Source organism: Lonchura striata, chromosome 32 (assembly GCF_050655825.1).
Source record: "Lonchura striata isolate lonStrDom1 chromosome 32, ASM5065582v1, whole genome shotgun sequence".
Lineage (NCBI taxonomy): Eukaryota > Metazoa > Chordata > Aves > Passeriformes > Estrildidae > Lonchura > Lonchura striata.
The window spans coordinates 6,677,855-6,700,906 of record NC_140734.1 but is presented as its reverse complement, the minus strand read 5'-3'; the positions used below and the strand labels follow the sequence as shown (position 1 = coordinate 6,700,906).

Here is a 23,052-nt window from a genome sequence, read left to right as displayed (position 1 = left end):
CCAGACCCATTTCAGCCCCCCAGACCCCTCAGTGCCCCTCCAAATCCCTTTTAAACCCCCCCAGACCCATTTCACCCCCCAAAACCCCATTTGCTGTCCCCCCAGACCCATTTTGCCCCCCTAAATCCCCTTTAAAACACCCCCAGACCCATTTCAGCCCCCCAGACCCCTCAGTGCCCCCCCAAATCCCTTTTAAACCCCCCAGACCCATTTCACCCCCCCAAAACCCCATTTGCTGTCCCCCCAGACCCATTTTGCCCCCCTAAATCCCCTTTAAAACACCCCCAGACCCATTTAAGCCCCCCAGACCCCTCAGGGCCCCCTCAGACCCCTTTAAAGCACCCCCAGACCCATTTCACCCCCCCAGATTCCTTTAAACCCCCCAGACCCATTTCAGCCCCCAGACCCATTTCAGCCCCCCAGACCCCTCAGTGCCCCCCCAAATCCCTTTTAAACCCCCCCAGACCCTTTTCACCCCCCCAAAACCCCATTTGCTGTCCCCCCAGACCCATTTCAGCCCCCCAAACCCCTTTAAAGCACCCCCAGACCCATTTCAGCCCCCCAGACCCCTCAGTGCCCCCCCAAATCCCTTTTAAACCCCCCCAGACCCATTTCACCCCCCCAAGACCCCTTTTAAACCCCCCCAGACCCATTTCGCCCCCCTAAATCCCGTTTAAACCCTCCCAGACCTATTTCAGCCCCCCAGACCCCTCAGTGCCCCCCCAAATCCCTTTTAAACCCCCCAGACCCATTTCACCCCCCCAAAACCCCATTTGCTGTCCCCCCAGACCCATTTCAGCCCCCCAAACCCCTCTAAAGCACCCCCAGACCCCTTTAAACCCCCCCAGACCCATTTCACCCCCCCAAACCCCCCCCTCATTTTACCCCCTTTCCCCCAATCTTTAACCCCCCCCGAACCCCTCGGTGCCCCCCCCCAGCCCCTCCTCCCCCCCCCAAATTCCGGCCCCTCCCCCACCTGGGGGCTGCCGCTGCGGCGCCGTTTGAGGGGGGTGGGCGGCTCCTCGGGGGGGGGCGGGGGGGGCGGGGCGGGGGGGAGGGGCTGCCCCGCGGGGGGGGGGTCGGGGGGGGCCGCCCCCCTCTTCAGCTGCGCCCCCCCCCTTTTGGCCGGGAAGGTTCTTTTCTGGGGGGGGGAGGGGAGCTGGGGTAAGGGGGGGGTTGGGGGGTGGGGGGGGAGGGGCGGCGTCACCCCCACCACCCCCTCCCCCATTCCCAGTGCTCCCAGTAAGGCCTGGTCCCATTCCCAGTGCCCCCCCCCCCCCAAAATACCCCCCCCCGCGATCCTCTGAGCCCCTCCCCCAGTTCTCCCCAAAATCTCCAAAAATCCCCCCCAGACCCTTAAAACCCCCCAATTCTCCCCAAACACCCCCAAATCCCCTCAAACACCCCCAAATCCCCTCAAACACCCCCAAATCCCCTCAAACACCCCCAAAATCCCCCCAAAAACCCCCAAAATCCTCCCAAACACCCCCAAAATCCTCCCAAACACCCTCAAAATCCTCCCAAACACCCTCAAAATCCCCTCAAACACCCCCAAAATTCCCCCAAACACCCCCAAATCCCCTCAGACAGCCCCAAAATCCTCCCAAACACCCCCAAAATCCTCCCAAACACCCTCAAAATCCTCCCAAACACCCTCAAAATTCCCCCAAACACCCCCAAATCCCCTCAGACAGCCCCAAAATCCTCCCAAACACCCCCAAAATCCTCCCAAACACCCCCAAAATCACTCCCCAGACCCCAATTGCCCTCTAACCCCCCCAAACACCCCCAAATCCCCTCCCCAGCCCCTTTATCTCCCCCAAATTTCCCCCAGAACCTTCCAAACCCCCTCCCCAGCCCCCCAAATCCCCTCTAACCCCCCCAATCCCCTCTAACCCTCCCAAATCCCCCCCAACCCCCCAATCCCCTCCACAGCCCCCCAAATCCCTTTCCCAGCCCCCCAAATCCCCCTCTAACCCCCCCAAATCCCCTCCCAGCCCCCCAAATCCCCCCAAATCCCCCCCAGCCCCCCAAATCCACCCCCCAAATCCCCCCCAAATCCCCTCCCAGCCCCCCAAATCCCTCCCCAGCCCCCCAAATCCCCCCAAATCCCCCCCAGCCCCCCAAATCCACCCCCCAAATCCCCTTCCCAGCCCCCCAAATCCCATTCCCAGCCCCCCAAATCCCCCCAAATCCCCCCAAACCCCCTCACCTCGGGGTGCAGCAGGCTCCAGACCTGCTGGAGGGGGGGCAGGGCCCGGGCCCGGGGGGGGGACACGGGGCCGGGGGGGAAACTCCAGAGCTGGGCCTGGGGACAGGGGGACACCTCAGGGACACCTCGGGGACACCTTGGGGACACCTCGGGGACACCTCGGGGACAGGGGGACACCTTGGGGACACCTCAGGGACACCCTGGGGACACCTCGGGGACAGGGGGACACCTCAGGGACACCTCGGGGACACCTCGGGGACACCTCGGGGACACCTCGGGGACAGGGGGACACCTCAGGGACACCTCGGGGACACCTCGGGGACACCTCAGGGACAGGGGGACACCTTGGGGACACCTCAGGGACACCTCGGGGACACCTCAGGGACACCTCGGGGACACCTCGGGGACATCCCCAGGGACACCTTGGGGACACCTCGGGGACACCTCGGGGACACCTCAGGGACACCTCGGGGACAGGGGGACACCTTGGGGACACCTCGGGGACACCTCAGGGACAGGGCGACACCTCGGGGACACCCCCAGGGACACCTTGGGGACACCTTGGGGACACCTCCAGGGACATGGGGACACCTCAGGGACACCTCGGGGACACCCCCAGGGACAGGGGGACACCTCAGGGACACCTCCAGGGACATGGGGACACCTCAGGGACACCTCGGGGACACCTCGGGGACACCTCAGGGACAGGGTGACACCTCGGGGACATCCCCAGGGACAGGGGGACACCTCAGGGACACCTCGGGGACAGGGGGACACCTTGGGGACACCTCGGGGACAGGGGGACACCTTGGGGACACCCCGGGGACACCTTGGGGACACGCCCAGGGACAGGGGGACACCTCGGGGACACCTCGGGGACACCTCGGGGACAGGGGGACACCTCAGGGACACCCCCAGGGACATGGGGACACCTCAGGGACACCTCGGGGACACCTCAGGGACAGGGGGACACCTTGGGGACACCTCAGGGACACCTTGGGGACACGCCCAGGGACAGGGGGACACCTCGGGGACACCTCGGGGACACCTCGGGGACAGGGGGACACCTCAGGGACACCCCCAGGGACATGGGGACACCTCAGGGACACCTCGGGGACACCCCGGGGACACCTTGGGGACATCCCAAGGAACAGGGGGACACCTCAGGGACAGGGGGACACCTTGGGGACACCCCCCAAGGATACCTCAGGGACATGGGGACACCCCCAGGGACATGGGGAGAGCTAGGGGACAGCCCCCAGGGATGTCCCTCAGTGTCCCCTCACTGTCCCCTCAAAGTCCCCACAATGTCCCCACAGTGTTCCCTCAATGTCCCCTCAATGTCCCCTTCACGTCTCTTCAATGGCCCCCCAATATCCCGCCATTATCCCCACAACGTCCCCTCAGTGTCCCCACAGTGTCACCTCAATGTCCTCTCAATGTCCCCACCATGGCCCCTCAGTGTCCCTTCAAAGTTCTCTCAGTGTCCCCACAATGTCCTCATAACATCCCCTCAGTGTCCCCACAGTGTCCCCTCAATGTCCCCTCAATGTCCTCTCAATGTCCTCTCAAAGTTCTCTCAATGTCCCCTTGATATCCCCCAATGTCCCCTCAGTGTCCCCCCAGTGTCCCCACAATATCACCCCAATGTCCCCACAGTGTCCCCTCAATGTCCCCTCAAAGTTCTCTCGATGTTTCCTCAATGTCCCCACAAGGTCACCTCAAATGTCCCCTCAAAATGTCCCCTCAATGTCCCCTCAGTGTCTCCTCAATGTCCTCCCAACTGTCCCCTCAATGTCCTCTCAGTGTCCCGCCACTGTCCCCTCAATGTCCCCACAATGTCCTCTCAATGTCCTCATAATGTCCACTCAGTGCCACCACAATATCACCCCAATGTCCTCTCAGTGTCCCCTCAGTGTCCCCACAGTGTCCCTTCAGGGTCCCCTCCCTGTCCCCTCAAAGTTCTCTCAATGTCCCCTCCATATCCCCACAATGTCCCCTCAATGTCCCGTCAATGTCCCATCAATGTCACCTCAACGTCCTCTCAATGTCCCCACCATGGCCCCTCAGTGTCCCTTCAAAGTTCTCTCAGTGTCCCCTCAGTGTCCCCTCAGTGTCCCCTCAGTGTCACCTCAATGTCCTCTCAATGTCCCCATAATGTCCCCTAAGTGTCCCCTCAATGTCCCTTCAGGGTCCCCTCAATGTCCCCTCAAAGTTCTCTCAATGTCCTCTCAGTGTCCCCACAATGTCAGCTCAAATGTCTCCTCATTGTCCCCTCCCTGTCCCCTCACTGTCCTCTCACTGTCCCCTCCCTGTCCCCTCACTGTCCCCTCCCTGTCCCCTCGCTGTCCCCCCGCTGTCCCCTCCCTGTCCTCTCATTGTCCCCTCACTGTCCCCTCGCTGTCCCCTCCCTGTCCCCTCGCTGTCCCCTCCCTGTCCCCTCAGTGTCCCCTCTCTGTCCCCTCAGTGTCCCCTCAGTGTCCCCTCGCTGTCCCCTCAGTGTCCCCTCGCTGTCCCCTCGCTGTCCCCTCCCTGTCCCCTCATTGTCCCCTCCCTGTCCCCTCGCTGTCCCCTCGCTGTCCCCTCCCTGTCCTCTCACTGTCCCCTCACTGTCCCCTCCCTGTCCCCTCAGTGTCCCCTCTCTGTCCCCTCAGTGTCCCCTCAGTGTCCCCTCGCTGTCCCCTCCCTGTCCCCTCCCTGTCCCCTCATTGTCCCCTCCCTGTCCCCTCCCTGTCCCCTCGCTGTCCCCTCATTGTCCCCTCAATGTCCCCTCAGTGTCTCCTCAATGTCCTCCCAACTGTCCCCACAATGTTCCCCCAGTGTCCATTGTCCCCTCCCTGTCCCCTCGCTGTCCCCTCGCTGTCCCCTCGCTGTCCCCTCAGTGTCCCCTCGCTGTCCCCTCGCTGTCCCCTCGCTGTCCCCACCTGCTGCAGGCGCCCGATGCGGGCGGCGATGTCCCCTCGGTGGCCACCGACGACGTCCCCGCGGTGGCCGCCGTCCCCGCCGTGCCGGTGGCCGATGTCCCCGTGCCGGTGGCCGATGTCCCCAAGGCGGTGGCCAACATCTCCGTGCCGGTGGCCGACGTCCCCGGGCCGGTGGCCGATGTCCCCAAGACGGTGACTGATGTCCCCGGGCCGGTGGCCGACGTCCCCAAGGCGGTGGCCAATGTCCCCAAGGCGGTGGCCGACGTCCCCGTGCCGGTGGCCAACATCCCCAAGGCGGTGACCGATGTCCCCAGGCCGGTGGCCGATGTCCCCAGGGCGATGACCGATGTCCCCAAGGCGGTGGCTGCTGTCTCCGGGCCGGTGGCCGATGTCCCCGGGCCGGTGGCCGATGTCCCCAGGGCGATGACCGATGTCCCCGGGCCGGTGGCCGACGTCCCCGGGCCGGTGGCTGACGTCCCCGGGCCGGTGGCCGATGTCCCCGGGCCGGTGGCCGATGTCCCCAGGGCGATGACCGATGTCCCCAGGGCGATGACCGATGTCCCCGGGCCGGTGGCCGATGTCCCCGGGCCGGTGGCCGACGTCCCCGGGCCGGTGGCCGATGTCCCCAGGCCGGTGGCCGATGTCCCCAGGGCGATGACCGACGTCCCCGGGCCGGTGGCCGACGTCCCCGGGCCGGTGGCCGATGTCCCCGGGCCGGTGGCCGACGTCCCCGGGCCGGTGGCCCCGGTGCCGCCCGTGGTGGCAGCTCGGGGGCTCCTCCAGCTCGGGGGTGGCCTCGGGGCCGGGGGGGTCCCAGGGCTGCAGCGCCCGGACGCAGCCCGGGAGGGGCTCCAGGGGGGCCCGGGGGGCTCTGGGGGGACAGGGGGGACATCTGTGGGGTGGGGGCCACCGGGACCCCCGGGGACCCCCCAGAATGGGGATCGGGGGGGCTCAGCCCCATAGGGACCCCCCAGAATGGGGATCGGGGGGGGTCTGCCCCATAGGGACCCCCCCAGAATGGAGATTTGGGGGGGCTCTGCCCCATAGGGACCGCCGGGGACCCCCCAAAATGGGGATCGGGGGGGGTTCTGCCCCATAGGGACCCCCCAAAATGGGGATCTGGGGGGGCTCTGCCCCATAGGGATCCTCCAAAATGGGGATCTGGGGAGCCTCAGCCCCATAGGGACCCCCCAAAATGGGGGTCGGGGGGGTTCTGCCCCATAGGGACCCCCGGGGACCCCCCAAAATGGGGATCTGGGGGGGGCTCAGCCCCATAGGGACCCCCCAAAATGGGGGTCGGGGGGGTTCTGCCCCATAGGGACCCCCGGGGACCCCCCAAAATGGGGATCTGGAGGGGCTCTGCCCCATAGGGACCCCCAAACACAGCCCTGGAGGGGGTCCAGGGGGGCCCGGGGGGGACACGGGGACATCTGGGGGGGCTCAGCCCCATAGGGACCCCACCAGGACCCATTTTCGGATTGGGGGGGACACATTTTAGGGTATAAATGACACATTTTGGGGTATAAGTGGCACATTTTGGGGTATAAATGACACATTTTGGGGTGCAGGTGACACATTTTGGGGTGCAGGTGACACATTTTGGGGTGTGACACATTTTGGGGTGCAGGTGACACATTTTGGGGTATAAATGACACATTTTGGGGTGCAGGTGACACATTTTGGGGGGCACATTTTGGGGTGACGGATTTTGGGGGGGGTCAGCACTTACCCCGGGGGGTAGAAGGCCTTGTGGGGGAGGGGCGGCCCCCCATTTCCGCTGGGGGGGGGCGCCAGGTGGGGGGGCAGCGGCGCCGGGCCGAGGCTGGGGGAGCACCTGGGGGGCAGGGCAGTGAGGGGGGGCCAAAAATGGGGGAGACCCCCAAAATGGGGGAGAGACCCCCAAAATGGGGGAGAGACCCCCAAAATGGGGATCCTTGGGGTCAGAGGGGTCACTTGGGGGTCAGAGGGGTCACTTAGGGGTCAGTTGTGGGTCAGTTGTGGGTCAGAGGGGTCAGTTATGGGTCAGTTATAGGTCAGGGAGGTCAGTTATGGATCAGAGGGGTCAGTTATGGGTCAGTTATGGGTCAGTTGTGGGTGAGAGGGGTCAGTTATGGGTCAGAGGGGTCAGTTATGGGTCAGTTATGGGTCAGTTATGGGTCAGTTGTGGGTCAGCTGTGGGTCAGTTATGGGTCAGTTATGGGTCAGTTGTGGGTCAGAGGGGTCAGCTGTGGGTCAGAGGGGTCAGTTATGGGTCAGAGGGGTCAGTTATGGGTCAGTTATGGGTCAGTTATGGGTCACAGGTCAGTTATGGGTCAGTTATGGGTCAGTTATGGGTCAGTTATGGGTCAGAGGGATCAGTTGTGGGTCAGTTATGGGTCAGTTATGGGTCACAGGTCAGTTGTGGGTCAGTTATGGGTCAGTTATGGGTCAGTTATGGGTCAGAGGGGTCAGTTATGGGTCAGTTATGGGTCAGTTATGGGTCAGAGGGATCAGTTGTGGGTCAGTTATGGGTCAGTTATGGGTCACAGGTCAGTTGTGGGTCAGTTATGGGTCAGTTATGGGTCAGTTATGGGTCAGTTATGGGTCAGGGGGGTCAGTTATGGGTCAGTTATGGGTCAGAGGGGTCAGTTATGGGTCAGTTGTGGGTCAGTTATGGGTCACAGGTCAGTTGTGGGTCCCACCTGGGGGGCGGCAGCCAGGCCCGTGGGGGGCAGTGAGGGGTCAGGGGTGTCAGTTATGGGTCAGTTATGGGTCACAGGTCAGTTATGGGTCAGTTATGGGTCAGTTATGGGTCAGTTATGGGTCACAGGTCAGTTGTGGGTCAGTTATGGGTCAGTTATGGGTCAGTTATGGGTCAGTTATGGGTCACAGGTCAGTTGTGGGTCAGTTATGGGTCAATTATGGGTCAGTTATGGGTCACAGGTCAGCTGTGGGTCCCACCTGGGGGGCGGCAGCCAGGCCCGTGGGGGGCAGCCGGCCCAGCCCAGGCTCCCCACGGCGAAGGGGTCGCGTCCGGCCCGGCCCCCCAGGGGCTCCACGGCGCGATGCATCGGCCTGGGGGGCACAGCGGCTCTGCGCCCGACCCACGGACACGCGGACCCACGGAGCCGCCCCATAGATCCGCCCCGACCCATAGATACACCCCATAGATCCGCCCCGACCCATAGATCTGCCCTGGCCCATAGATCCGCCCCATAGATCCGCCCCGCCCCATAGATCCACACCAACCCATAGATCCACCCCTGACCCACAGACCCGACCCATAGATCCGCCCCGACCCATAGATCCGCCCCGACCCATAGATCCACCCCATAGATCCACCCAGACCCATAGATCCACCCCATAGATCTGCCCTGACCCATAGATCCACCCCATAGATCCGCCCCGACCCATAGATCCACCCCATAGATCCACCCAGACCCATAGATCCACCCCATAGATCTGCCCCGACCCATAGATCCACCCCATAGATCCGCCCCAACCCATAGATCCACCCCATAGATCCACCCCATAGATCCGCCCCAACCCATAGATCCACCCCATAGATCCGCCCCGACCCATAGATCCACCCCACAGATCCACCCCACAGATCCACCCCAACCCATAGATCCACCCCACAGATCCACCCTGCCCCACAGATCCACCCCACAGATCCACCCTGCCCCATAGATCCACCCCTGCCCCACGGACCCGCCCTGCCCCATAGATCCACCCCACAGATCCACCTTGACCCATAGATCCACCCTGCCCCATAGATCCACCCTGCCCCATAGATCCACCCCGACCCATAGATCCACCCCATAGATCCACCCCACAGACCCGCCCTGCCCCACAGATCCACCCCTGCCCCACAGATCCACCCCTGCCCCACAGATCCGCCCCACAGACCCACCGGCCCACCCCATGGATACCCCAGAACTCCCCCAACCCCCCCCACAGACCCCCAAACCAGCCCCACAGACCCCCAAAGCCCCCCACGACCCCATAAACAGCCCCATAACCCCCAAACCAGCCCTGTGACCCCCAAACCAGCCCCATAGACCCCCAAAACCCCCCATGACCCCATAAACAGCCCCACAGACCCCCCATGACCCCCAAAACCCCCCGTGACCCCATAAACAGCCCCCCAGACCCCCCATGACCCCCAAAACCCCCCGTGACCCCATAAACAGCCCCAAAGACCCCCCAAAACCCCCCCATGACCCCCAAACCAGCCCCATAGACCCCCAAAGCCCCCCGTGACCCCATAAACAGCCCCCCAGACCCCCCATGACCCCCAAAACCCCCCATGACCCCATAAACAGCCCCAAAGACCCCCCAAAACCACCCCTGTGACCCCATAAACAGCCCCATAGAGCCCCCAAAACCCCCCCATGACCCCCAAACCAGCCCCACAGACCCCCCAAACCACCCCCACGACCCCCTAAACGGCCCCCCAGACCCCCCACGACCCCCCGAGCCCCCCACTCACCACTTGTGGGGCGGGGCAGGGCTGGGTCCCCCCGCGGCCCCCCCGTGGGGGGGGGGAGGGGGCGGCTGCTGGGCGGGGGCGGCCCCTCCCTCACTGCCACATGCACCTGGGGGGGGGGGACGGCACTCAGGGGCACCTGGGGGGCACCGGGGGGCACCTGGGCACTCGGGGGGCACCTGGGGGGCACCGGGGGGTACCTGGGGGTACCTGGGGGCACCTGGGGGGCACCTGGGGGCACGTGGGGGTAATTGGGGGGCACCTGGGGGGGGGACGGCACTCAGGGGGCACTCGGGGGGCACCTGGGGGCACCTGGGGGCACGTGGGGGTAATTGGGGGGCAGCTGGGGGGCAGTTGGGGGGCACTTAGGGGCAGCTGGGGGGCAGTTGGGGGACAGCTGGGGGCACCTGGGGGGCACCAGGGGCACTTGGGGGGCACGTTGGGGGCACGTGGGGGCAGCTGGGGAAACCTGGGGGCACTTGAGGGGCAGCTGGGGGGCATTTGGGGGCATTTGGGGGGCACCAGGGGCACCTGGGGGGCACTTGAGGGGCACTGGGGCACTTGGGGGGCACTTGGGGGGGCAGCTGGGGGGCAGCTGGGGAAACCTGGGGGCACTTAGAAGGCACCTGGGGGCACTTGGGGGGCACTGGGGCAATTGGGGGGCAGCTGGGGGCATTTAGGGGGCACTGGGGCAATTGGGGGGCAGCCGGGGAGTACCAGGGCACTTGGGGGCATTTGGGGGGCAGCTGGGGGCACTTAGGGGGCACTTGGGGGGCACTTTTAGGGACAATTCTGGGGCACTTTTTGGATCAATTCCGGGGCAGTTTCAGGGGCAGTTCTGGGGAACTTTTGGGGCAGTTCTGGGGCACTTTTGGATCAATTCTGGGACAATTTTGGGGCGTTTTCAGGGGCAGTTCTGGGGCACTTTTGGATCAATTTTGGGGCACATTTAGGGCAATTTTGGGGCACTTTCAGGGGCAGTTCTGGGGCAGTTTTGGGGCAGTTCTGGGGCAGTTTTGGATCAATTTTGGAGCAGTTTCAGGGGCAGTTTTGGGGCAGTTCTGGGGCAGTTTTGGATCAATTTTGGGGCAGTTTCAGGGGCAGTTTTGGGGCAGTTCTGGGGCAGTTTTGGATCAATTTTGGGGCAGTTTCAGGGGCAGTTCTGGGGCAGTTTTGGATCAATTTTGGGGCAGTTTCAGGGGCAGTTCTGGGGCAGTTTTGGGGCAGTTTTGGATCAATTTTGGGGCACATTTAGGGCAATTTTGGGGCACTTTTAGGGGCAGTTCTGGGGCAGTTCTGGGGCAGTTTTGGATCAATTTTGGGGCAGTTCTGGGGCAGTTTTGGATCAATTTTGGGGCACTTTCGGGGCAGTTCCGCGATCACGTGGTGCGGAAGTGGGCGGTGCCTCTCACACCGCAGGCCCCGCCCCCCTCACCCACGCCCCGCCCCCCTCACCCACGCCCCGCCCCCTCACCGATGACGCGACTCTCTCCAGGAACCGGCCAATCACAGCGCGCCTCTCGCCTGGCAGCCAATCATCGCTCCCTTCCGGCGCTGGCTCAGCCTGAGGGCGACCAATGGGGAGAGGGCTCAGGCTGGTGCTGGCCAATGAGCAGAGGGGAGGGCGGGGCAAGGCGGGGCCCCGCCCCCCGTGGGGCTGAATGGGGAGACGCTTGGGGCGGGGCTTGGGGACATTTGGGGACATTTGGGGACATTTGGGGACATTTGGGGACATTTGGGGACGCTGGAGGGGGCGGGGCCTTCCCCCGCCCCCAGCTGTGACGTCACGGGCACGGCTGGGGAGAAATTCGGGTTTTCCCGTGACGTCACGGGCAGGGGCGTGGCCAAGGGGACCCCGCGACGCCCACGGGGAGCGGGAAGGGGACGGCGACACTTGGGGACAGGGGGACACGCGGGGACAGGGGGACACGCGGGGACAGGGGGACACACCCGGACAGAGGGACACTGGGGACAGGGGGACACGCGGGGACAGGGGGACACGCGGGGACAGGGGGACACTGGGGACATTTGGGGACACTGGGGACAGAGGGACACGCGGGGACAGGGGGACACGCGGGGACAGGGGGACACTGGGGACAGGGGGACACTGGGAACAGGGGGACACTGGGGACAGGGGGACACACCCGGACAGAGGGACACGCGGGGACAGGGGGACACGCGGGGACAGGGGGACACTGGGGACAGAGGGACACGCGGGGACAGAGGGACACTGGGGACAGGGGGACACTGGGGACAGAGGGACACGCGGGGACAGGGGGACACGCGGGGACAGGGGGACACACCCGGACAGGGGGACAGTGGGGACAGGGGGACACGCGGGGACAGGGGGACACTGGGGACAGAGGGACACTGGGGACAGGGGGACACGCGGGGACAGAGGGACACTGGGGACAGGGGGACACGCGGGGACAGGGGGACACGCGGGGACAGAGGGACACGCGGGGACAGAGGGACACTGGGGACACTCGGGACATTTGGGGACACTCGGGACATGCCACCAGGTGAGGCACGAGTGGGACACTCGAGCAGAGTGACCCCAAACATGGTGACCACGGCCGGAGTGACCCACGGCCATGAGTGACCAATAAACAGAGTGACCCACGGCCAGAGTGACCAACAGCCACACTGACCCACGGCCGGAGTGACCCACAGACACACTGACCCACGGCCGGAGTGACCAACAGCCACACTGACCCACGGCCAGGCTGACCCACGGTCACACACATATGAGTGACCAACAGCCATGAGTGACCAACAACCAGACTGACCAATAAACAGAGTGACCAACAGCCAGGCTGACCCACAGACACGAGTGACCCACAGCCATGAGTGACCAATAACCAGAGTGACCCATGGCCAGAGTGACCCACAGACACACTGACCCACGGCCAGAGTGACCAACAGCCACACTGACCCACGGCCAGGCTGACCCACGGTCACACACATATGAGTGACCAACAGCCATGAGTGACCAACAACCAGACTGACCAATAAACAGAGTGACCAACAGTCAGGCTGACCCACAGCCAGAGTCACCCACGGTCACCAGTGGCCCACGGCCAGAGTGACCCACAGTCACCAGTGACCCACAGCCAGAGTCACCCACGGTCACCAGTGACCCATGGCCAGAGTGACCACACTGACCCACAGCCAGGCTGACCCACGGTCACACACCTGTGACCCCACAGCCACCAGTGACCAATGGTCAGAGAGATCAATAACCACACTGACCCATGGCCAGAGTGACCCACGGTCACCAGTGACCCACAGCCAGAGTGACCCACAGCCAGAGTGACCCACAGCCAGGGTGACCCACGGCCAGAGTGACCAATAACCAGAGTGACCAATAACCAGAGTGACCGATAACCAGAGTGACCCACGGCCAGAGTGACCACACTGACCCACGGCCGGGCTGCCCCACGGCCACACACGTGTGCCCCCTGCCCAGCCACACCCCCCCCACTCCGCTGACCCCCCCCACGCCACAGTGACCGTCCCACGCCCCAGTGACCGCCCCACACGTGACTGCCCCACACCACGAGTGACCGCCCCACGCCCCAGTGACCGCCCCACACCACGAGTGACCGCCCCACACCCCAGTGACCGCCCCACACCACAGTGACCACCCCACGCCCCAGTGACCGCCCCACGCCCCAGTGACCGCCCCACACGTGACTGCCCCACACCACGAGTGACCGCCCCACACCACGAGTGACCGCCCCACGCCAGTGACCGCCCCACGCCGTCCCTCACCCGTGCCGCGTGCCCGGTGTCCGGGTGTCCCTGTCCCGCGTGGTGACACCGTCCCGGTGTCCGGGTGACACCCCGTGAGTCACGGCCCGCGTGGGTGTCCCCTCCCCTCCCCCCTCCCCCCCGTGACGTCAGCCGGATGCACGCGACGGGCGGGGGGGGGAGGGGGAATCCCGGCGTGGGGGAGGGACACGGGGGGACATTGGGGGGGATACAGGGGGACACGGGGGGACAATGGGGGACACGGGGGGACACGGGGGGACAATGGGGGGACAATGGGGGACACGGGGGGACACGGGGGGACACGGGGGGACACGGGGGGACACGGGGGGACAATGGGGGGACAATGGGGGACACGGGGGGACACGGGGGGACAATGGGGGGACAATGGGGGACACGGGGGGACACGGGGGGACACGGGGGGACATTGGGGGGACACGGGGGGACACGGGGGGACATTGGGGGGACACGGGGGGACACGGGGGGACACGGGGGGACAATGGGGGAGGACACGGGGGGACAATGGGGGACACGGGGGGACAATGGGGGAGGACACGGGGGGACAATGGGGGACACGGGGGGGGACACGGGGGGACAATGGGGGACACGGGGGGACACGGGAGGGGACACGGGGGGACACGGGGGGACACGGGAGGGGACACGGGGGGACACGGGGGGACACGGGGGGGGACACGGGGGGACACGGGGGGACAATGGGGGACACGGGGGGCCACGGGGGGCCACGGGGGGACAATGGGGGACAATGGGGGACAATGGGGGAGGACACGGGGGGACACGGGGGGAGGACACGGGGGGACAATGGGGGACACGGGGGGATAATGGGGGACAATGGGGGGGACACGGGGGGACACGGGGGGACACGGGGGGATACAGGGGGACAATGGGGGACAATGGGGGACACGGGGGGACACGGGGAGACACGGGGGGACACGGGGGACACGGGGGGACACGGGGGACACGGGGGACACGGGAGGGGACATGGGGGGGGACATTGGGGGAGGACACGGGGGGACAATGGGGGACAATGGGGGGGATACAGGGGGACACGGGGGGGACACGGGGGGACAATGGGGGACACGGGGGGACACGGGGGGACACGGGGGGACACGGGGGGACAATGGGGGACAATGGGGGACACGGGGGGACACGGGGGGACAATGGGGGAGGACACGGGGGGACACGGGGGGACAATGGGGGACACGGGGGGACAATGGGGGAGGACACGGGGGGACAATGGGGGACACGGGGGGACACGGGGGGACACGGGGGGACAATGGGGGGGACATTGGGGATACGGGATGGAGGGACAATGGGGGGACAATGGGGGGGATATTGGGGGGACATTGGGGGGACACGGGGGGGACAATGAAGGGACAATGGGGGGGACATTGGGGGGACAATGGGGGGATAATAGGGGACAGTGGGGGGGACACGGGGGGACAATGGGGGGGACATTGGGGACAGGGGATGGGGGACATTGGGGACAATGGGGGGACACGGGGGGGACACGGGGGGGACATGAGGGGAGACAATGGGGGGGACACTGGAGGTCACAGGGGGACACTGGGGGACACAGAGGACACGGGGGGACGGGGGGGACACGGAGGACACACACGTGGTGACATGGGGAGGGCACCTGGGGACACACAGGGACACACCTGGGGACACCTGGGGACACACAGGGACACACCTGGGGACACACAGGGACAGACGTGGGGACATGTGAGGACACACCTGGGGACATGTGAGGACACAGGGACAGACGTGGGGACAACTGGGGACACGGGGAGGGCACGGACACGCCTGGGGACACGGGGAGGACACCTGGGGACATTTGGGGACACGTGGGGTGACACGGGGGCAGCAGCCACGGGGTGACATGGGGACAGCCAGGGTGAGGTGAGGACAGGGGACACCTGGGGACAGTGACACACCTGGCACACGCGTGTGACCCCGCGCGGCCTCTCGTGACCCGGACACGCGCCTGTGACACCCGTGTCACCGCTGTCCCCTGCCTGGGGTGGCCCCGGGGTGCCCCTGTGACATTGGGGTGTGGGGGGGACAGCGGGGGAGGGTCCTTGGTGTGTGACACGGGGGTGACACAGGGGTGACAGTGTCCTGAGGGGGTGACACAGGTGTGACACTGCCCTAAAGAGGTGACACGGGTGTGACACTGGCCTGCGGAGATGGCACATGTGTAATGTGTGTGTGACAATCTGTCGTGGAGGTGACACAGGTGTGACACTGTCCTGTGGAGGTGACACAGGTCTGACAGTGTCCTACAGAGGTGACACGGGGGTGACAGTGTCCTGTGGGGGTGACACAGGTGTGACAGTGTCTTCTCTGTACAACACAGGTGTGCAACCTGGTCACACCTGGTGTCACACACACACTTGGACAGGTGACACTGTCATACCTGGGGGCTTCACACACACACACCTGCACATGTGACACTGTCACACCTGGACAGGTGTCACTGTCACACCTGGGGGTGTCACACACACACACCTGGCCAGGTGACACTGTCACACCTGTGCAGGTGACACTGTCACACCTGGGGGTGTCACACACACACACACACCTGCACAGGTGACACTGTCACACCTGTGCAGGTGACACTGTCACACCTGGGGGTGTCACACACACACCTGGACAGGTGACACTGTCACACCTGGACAGGTGACACTGTCAAACCTGTGCAGGTGACACTGTCACACCTGCACAGGTGACACTGTCACACCTGGGGGTGTCACACACACACCTGGAGGTGTCACACACACACACCTGGAGGTGTCACACACACACCTGGACAGGTGACACTGTCACACCTGGACAGGTGACACTGTCACACCTGTGCAGGTGACACTGTCACATCTGGGGGTGTCACACACACACCTGGACAGGTGACACTGTCACACCTGGGGGTGTCACACACACACACCTGGAGGTGTCACACACACACCTGGACAGGTGACACTGTCACACCTGGACAGGTGACACTGTCACACCTGGACAGGTGACACTGTCACACCTGGACAGGTGTCACTGTCACACCTGGGGGTGTCACACACACACCTGGACAAGTGACACTGTCACACCTGTGCAGGTGACACTGTCACACCTGGACAGGTGACACTGTCACACCTGTGCAGGTGACACTGTCACACCTGTGCAGGTGACACTGTCACACCTGGGGGTGTCACTGTCACACCTGACCGGGGGGGAGGGGCACTCACGTGTCCGAGGGTCCGGTCCGGCGGGGGAGGGGCTACGCGCCAGCCATGGCCTGGGACTGGGGGGGACACGGAGCCTTACTGGGAGCACTGGGAGCACTGGGAGGCCCCTCCCCCCCTCCCAGTGCCCTACTGGGACCAGTAAGGCCCAGAGGGCTGCTCCCAGTATGACCAGTATGACCACTACCACTGCTCCCAGTATGACCAGTACCGCTGCTCCCAGTGCTCCCAGTATGACCAGTATGACCACTACCACTGCTCCCAGTGCTCCCAGTATCACCAGTGCCACTGTTCCCAGTACCCCCAGTAGCTCCCAGTATGGCCATCTCCACTCCCAGTGCTCCCAGTATGACCAGTACCGTTACTCCCAGTGCTCCCAGTATGACCAGTACCGCTGCTCCCAGTATGACCAGTATCGCTGCTCCCAGTGCTGCCAGTATGACCAGTACCGCTACTCCCAGTGCTCCCAGTATGACCACTACCACTGCTCCCAATGCTCCCAGTATGACCAGTACTGCCGCTCCCAGTGCTCCCAGTAAGACCAGTATGACCACTACCATTGCTCCCAGTATGACCAGTACCATTGCTCCCAGTAACACCAGTACCACTGCTCCCAGTATCACCAGTACTGCTGCTCCCAGTGCTCCCAGTATGACCAGTAGCAGCCGTTCCCGGCTCCCAGTAACACCAGTAACCGTCACGCCCAGTAACACCAGTAACCCTCACTCCCAGCTCCCAGTGCTCCCAGTATAGATTCACACAGCGCTCCCAGTACACAAACACCTTCTGCTCCCAGTGCTCCCAGTGCTCCCAGTACAGCCCTTACCCCATTCCCAGTGTTCCCAGTGCTCCCAGTACAGCCGTTACCCAGCTCCCAGTGCTCCCAGTACAGCCCTTACCCCATTCCCAGTGTTCCCAGTACAGCCCTTACCCTGTTCCCAGTGTTCCCAGTACAGCCCTTACCCTGTTCCCAGTGCTCCCAGTACAGCCCTTACCCTGCTCCCAGTACAGCCCTTACCCCGTTCCCAGTGCTCCCAGTACAACTCTTACCCCGTTCCCAGTGCTCCCAGTACAGCCCTTACCCCATTCCCAGTGCTCCCAGTACAGCCCTTACCCCATTCCCAGTGCTCCCAGTACAGCCCTTACCCCGTTCCCATTGCTCCCAGTGCTCCCAGTACAGCCCTTACCCTGCTCCCAGTGCTCCCAGTACAGCCCTTACCCCATTCCCATTGCTCCCAGTGCTCCCAGTACAGCCCTTACCCTGCTCCCAGTGCTCCCAGTACAGCCCTTACCCCATTCCCAGTGCTCCCAGTACAGCCCTTACCCCGCTCCCATTGCTCCCAGTACAGCCCTTACCCCGCTCCCAGTGTTCCCAGTGCTCCCAGTACAGCCCTTACCCCGCTCCCATTGCTCCCAGTACAGCCCTTACCCCGCTCCCAGTGCTCCCAGTGCTCCCAGTACAGCCCTTACCCCGCTCCCAGTGCTCCCAGTACAGCCCTTACCCTGTTCCCAGTGTTCCCAGTACAGCCCTTACCCTGTTCCCAGTGCTCCCAGTACAGCCCTTACCCCGCTCCCAGTGCAGCCTTCACCCTTGCCCCCGGCTCCCAGTGCTCCCAGTCCCTCCCAGTGCTCCCACACCCGCCTTATCAGGAGCCGCACCCAGCCTGGCCCGGGGCGCCCTGGCGGGGGGGCAGGGGGGGGCCAGGTGTGGTTTGGGGGGTCCCAGGTGCATTTTAGGGGGTCCCAGGTGTGGTTTGGGGGGTCCCAGGTGTGTTTGGGGGGGTCCCAGGTGCATTTTAGGGGGTCCCAGGTGTGTTTGGGGGGTCCCAGGTGTGTTTGGGGGGTCCCAGGTGCATTTTAGGGGGTCCCAGGTGTGTTTGGGGGGGGTCCCAGGTGTGGTTTGGGGGGTCCCAGGTGTGTTTGGGGGGTCCCAGGTGCATTTTAGGGGGTCCCAGGTGTGTTTGGGGGGTCCCAGGTGTGTTTGGGGGGTCCCAGGTGTGTTTAGGGGGTCCCAGCTGCATTTTAGGGGGTCCCAGGTGTGTTTTGGGGGTCCCAGGTTCATTTTGGGGGTCCCACGTGCATTTAGGAGGACCCCAGATACATTTTGAAGGGTCCCAGGTGTGTTTTGGGGGGTCCCAGCTGCATTTTAGGGGGTCCCAGGTGTGTTTGGGGGGTCCCAGGTGCATTTTGGGGGGTCAGGAGGAGCTACACCCCAACATGGCTGCAGGGCCTGACCCCCCCCGACCCCCCCCTAAAAAACTCTCAGCCCCCCCGACACCCCCAAATCCCTCCCTGAGCCCCCCCAAATCCTCCCAGACCCCCCGACACCCCCAAATCCTCTCCTGACACCCCAACCCCCCCCCAGACCCCCCAAATTCCACCCGGCCCCTTCCTGACACCCCCAAATACCCCCCACACACCTCAAACCTCCCAGAGCCCCCCCAAAATCCCTACAAGACCCCCCCCGTGACCCCCAAAACCTCCCTGTGCCCCCCCCAAAGAAAAATACAACAAACACCCCCTAAGAAAGGGAAACTGAGGCACAGAGGGGTTGGGGGTCACCAAAGGTGCCCCCCCAAAGTTGCGCTGGCCCTTTAAGACCCAGATTTCCCCCCCCCCCAAATTCACCCCAAATGACCCCCCCAAAATCCACTCCAGGGGGGTCAGAGCCCCCCCCCCAGTTTAGCTCAGCCCAGACACCCCCAAATCACTTTTGGGGAGGGGGAGAGGAAAACCCCCCCCCCAAACCTGAACCCCCCCCAAAATCCAAACACACAAATTTTAACTCACATTTGACCCCCCCTTATCCCACATCAGCGCCCCCCAAATTCCCCCCAGCCCTGACCTCCCCCAATTTATCCCCCCAGCCCGACCCCCCCCAATTATCTCAGCTTTGCCCCCCCCCCAATTTCACCTCAGGTTTGACCCCCCCGAGCCCAAACCCCCAAATCTTAATGGAGCCCCCCCAAATTCCCCTCAGCCCTGACCCACTCCAGGTGAGACCCCCCCCAAATCACCCCAAAAAAGCCAGACCCCCCAAATTCCCCTCACCACGACCCCCTCCCGGTGAGACCCCCCCCAAATCACCCCAAAAAGGCCAGACCCCCCAAATTCCCCTCACCACGACCCCCTCCCGGTGAGACCCCCCCAAATCACCCCAAAAAGGCCAGACCCCCCAAATTCCCCTCACCACGACCCCCTCCCGGTGAGACCCCCCCACTTCACCTCAAATTTCTCCCAAACCCCCAAAAAACCCCCAATTTCACCTCATATCTGATCCCCCCAGCCCAACCCCCCCCACTGCACCTCAATTTTAACAGAACCCCCCCAAAATCACCCAAAACAGGACCAGACCCCCCCCCCAATTTCACCTCAGCTCTGACCCCCCCACCCAGAACCCCAAATTTTAATCAGTCCCCCCAATTTCACCTCAAATTTGAGCCCCCCCATTTTACCTCAGCTCTGACCCCCCCAATTCCACCTCAATTTCCCAAACCCAAACCCAAATTCCCTCAATTTCACCCCAAATTTTACTCCCCCACCTCAAAACCCCCCCATTTTGCCCCCCCCAATCATCCTCAGCCCTGATCCCCCCAAAATCCCCCTCAGCTTTGACACCCCCTCCCCAAAATTCCCCCAATTCACCCCAACAAGGCTGGACCCCCAAAAATCCACCTCAACCCTGACCCCCCCCCCCAAATTCCCCTCAGCTCTGACCCCCCCCCCCAAATTCCCCTCAGCTTTGACGCCCCTTCCCCAAAATCCCCCCAAATTCCCCTCAGGTTTGACCCCCCCAAATCCCCCTCAGCTTGGACACCCCCTCCCCAAAATCCCCTCAATTCACCCCAACCCTGAACCCCCCCAAAAAATCCCCCTCAGGTTTGACGCCCCCTCCCCAAAATCCCCTCCATTCACCCCAACAAGGCCGGGCCCCCCCAAATTCCCCTCAGGCTTGACCCCCCCCCCAAGATCCCCTCAATTCACCTCAACCCTGACCCCCCATAAAATTCCCCTCAGCTTTGACGCCCCCTCCCCAAAATCCCCCCAAATTCCCCTCAGCCCTGACCCCCCAAAATCCCCCTCAGCTTTGACGCCCCCTCCCCAAAATCCCCTCCATTCACCCCAACAAGGCTGGACTCCCCCAAATCCACCTCAGCCCTGATCCCCCCTAAATTCCCCTCAGCTTTGAACCCCCCCAAAAAATTCCCCTCAGGCTTGACCCCCCACAAAATCCCCTCAATTCACCCCAACCCTTACCCTCCCCCAAATCCCCCTCAGCTCTGACCCCCCCCCCAAATCCCCCTCAGCTTTGACGCCCCCTCCCCAAAACCCCCTCCATTCACCCCAACCCTGACCCCCCTCCATTCACCCCAACAAGGTCGGACCCCCCCAAATCCCCCCCACCCCCAGCCCCCCCCCCCCGCACCCCCAACTGTGCCTCAGTTTCCCCCTCACGCACCTCACCCCCCCACACTCCCCTCACCCCTGACCCCCCCCACCCCAAACCCTTCACCCCCAGCCCAGCCCCCCCCCTCAGCCCACCCCCCAAATTCCCCCCTAACCCCCCCACCCCAGCCCCCCCATTCCCTCAGCCCACCCCCCCAATTCCCCTCACCCTCCCCCCCCAAACCCCCATTCCCCCCTCAGCTGACACCCCCTCCCCACACAAACCCCTCACCCCCTTCCTCCTCCTCCTCCTCCTCCTCCTCCTCCTCCTCCTCCTCCTCCTCCTCCTCCTCCTCCCCCCAGGCCGCGGCCCGGCCGCGCTGCCCCCGCCGCTGTCTCGGCCGCGCGGTACCTGCGGCGCTGGCGGTGCCGGTGCGGCGGTGCCGGTGCGGTGCCGGTGCGGTGCCGGGGGCTGCCGGGTGCGGGGCTCCCGGGGGTCCCGGGGGTCCCGGCCCGGCCCCGGCGCTGCGGCGGCTCCGCGGCTCCGGCCTCGCTCAAACAAAGGACCCGAGAGCCGCGCGCCCCGCCCGCGCGGGCCCGCCCGGCCCCGCCCACCGACACGCCCATTGGTGAGGCGCGGACACGCCCCCGGCCTGGCCACGCCCCCCGAGCCCGGCACGGCCACGCCCCCGAGCCAGGCCACGCCCCCTCGTGCGCCGGGCCACGCCCACCGAGCGGGGAGGGGTGTGACCATATATGGAGAGGCCACGCCCACCCGGCAGCGAGGCCACGCCCACCGCGGCGGCGGGAGGGAGGGACGGGGGGGGACTGGGATAGACTGGGACTGGGGGAACTGGGGGGGATTGGAGGGGATTGGGGGGGACTGGGGGAACTGGGAGGGACTGGGAGGGACTGGGAGAACTGGGAGGGATTGGGGGGGACTGGGAGGGAACTGGGAGAGACTGGGGGCGACTGGCAGGGACTGGGGAGACTGGGAGGGACTGGGAGGGACTGGGAGGAATTGGGGGAAGTGGGACTGGGGGGGACTGGGAGGGAACTGGGATAGACTGGGACTGGGGGAACTGGGACTGGGGGAACTGGGAGGGACTGGGAGAATTGGGAGGGATTGGGGGGGACTGGGAGGGACTGGAGGGAACTGGGAGGGACTGGGAGAACTGGGAGGGATTGGGGGGGACTGGGGGGGACTGGGAGGGACTGGAGGGGACTGGGAGGGACTGGGAGGGACTGGGGGGGACTGGGATGGACTGGAATAGGATGAGGTACCAGTGAATGGCACTGGGACCAGTATAGAACCATACTGGGAAGTACTGGGCCCAGCCTAGGGTGACACAGGGACTGGGACTGGGTGGCACTGGACGCACTGGGACCAGTACACTCCAGTACTGGGAGAGCCTGGACCAGTATGAGCTGGTAGTACAACCAGTACAGGGTGACACGGGGACTGGGAGGCACTGGGACCAGTAGAAGCTGTACTGGGACCATTTTAAACCCATACTGGGACCAGTTTAAACCCATACTGGGACCAGTTTTACCCGATACTGGAACCAGTTTAAGCCCATACTGGGACCAGTTTAAGCCCGTACTGGAACCAGTTTAAGCCCATACTGGGACCAGTTTAACCCAATTCTGGGACCAGTTTAAACCCCTACTGGGACCAGTTTAAACCCCTACTGGGACCAGTTTAACCCAATTCTGGGACCAGTTTAAGCCCATACTGGGACTAGTTTAAGCCCATACTGGAACCAGTTTTACCCGATACTGGGACCAGTTTAAGCGCATACTGGGACCAGTTTAACCCAATTCTGGGACCAGTTTAAGCCCATACTGGGACTAGTTTAAGCCCATACTGGGACCAGTTTAAGCCCGTACTGGGACCAGTTTCAGCCCATACTGGGACCAGTTTAAGCCCATACTGGGACTAGTTTAAGCCCATACTGGGACCAGTTTAAGCCCGTACTGGGACCAGTTTCAGCCCATACTGGGACCAGTTTAAACCCCTACTGGGACCAGTTTAAA

General features: G+C 64.0%; 1 protein-coding gene and 1 long non-coding RNA gene across 2 annotated transcripts; both read right to left on the bottom strand.

The window, feature by feature from the left end:
* Positions 1-262: 262 nt before the first annotated feature.
* On the bottom strand, positions 263-6,908 carry LOC146764694 (uncharacterized). Its single transcript, XM_085564091.1, has 5 exons — positions 6,866-6,908; positions 5,137-6,086; positions 2,213-2,308; positions 977-1,141; positions 263-271 (listed from the first exon to the last, which is right to left on the bottom strand). Exons 1-5 carry the CDS (start codon positions 6,906-6,908, stop codon positions 263-265), a joined length of 1,263 nt encoding a protein of 420 aa, XP_085420217.1.
* LOC144247843 (uncharacterized) lies at positions 6,873-21,786 on the bottom strand. The gene is made up of 6 exons (XR_014950614.1): positions 21,428-21,786; positions 16,633-16,688; positions 11,079-11,168; positions 9,608-9,713; positions 8,077-8,190; positions 6,873-6,970 (listed from the first exon to the last, which is right to left on the bottom strand). It is a non-coding gene; the product is annotated as an uncharacterized LOC144247843 (long non-coding RNA).
* Between the last annotated feature and the right edge of the window lie 1,266 nt (positions 21,787-23,052).

What these genes read in the sequence shown, in the direction of transcription:
- LOC146764694 (XM_085564091.1), bottom strand. Translation starts at nt 6,908, where the DNA reads ATGGGGGGCCGCCCCTCCCCCACAAGGCCTTCTACCCCCCGGG. An exon ending in AAGGCCTTCTACCCCCCGGG is followed by an intron (nt 6,087 to 6,865) that starts GTAAGTGCTGAC and finishes TATGGGGCTGAG; the next exon opens with CCCCCCCGATCCCCATTCTG. An exon ending in GCATCGGGCGCCTGCAGCAG is followed by an intron (nt 2,309 to 5,136) that starts GTGGGGACAGCG and finishes CCCTGTCCCCAG; the next exon opens with GCCCAGCTCTGGAGTTTCCC.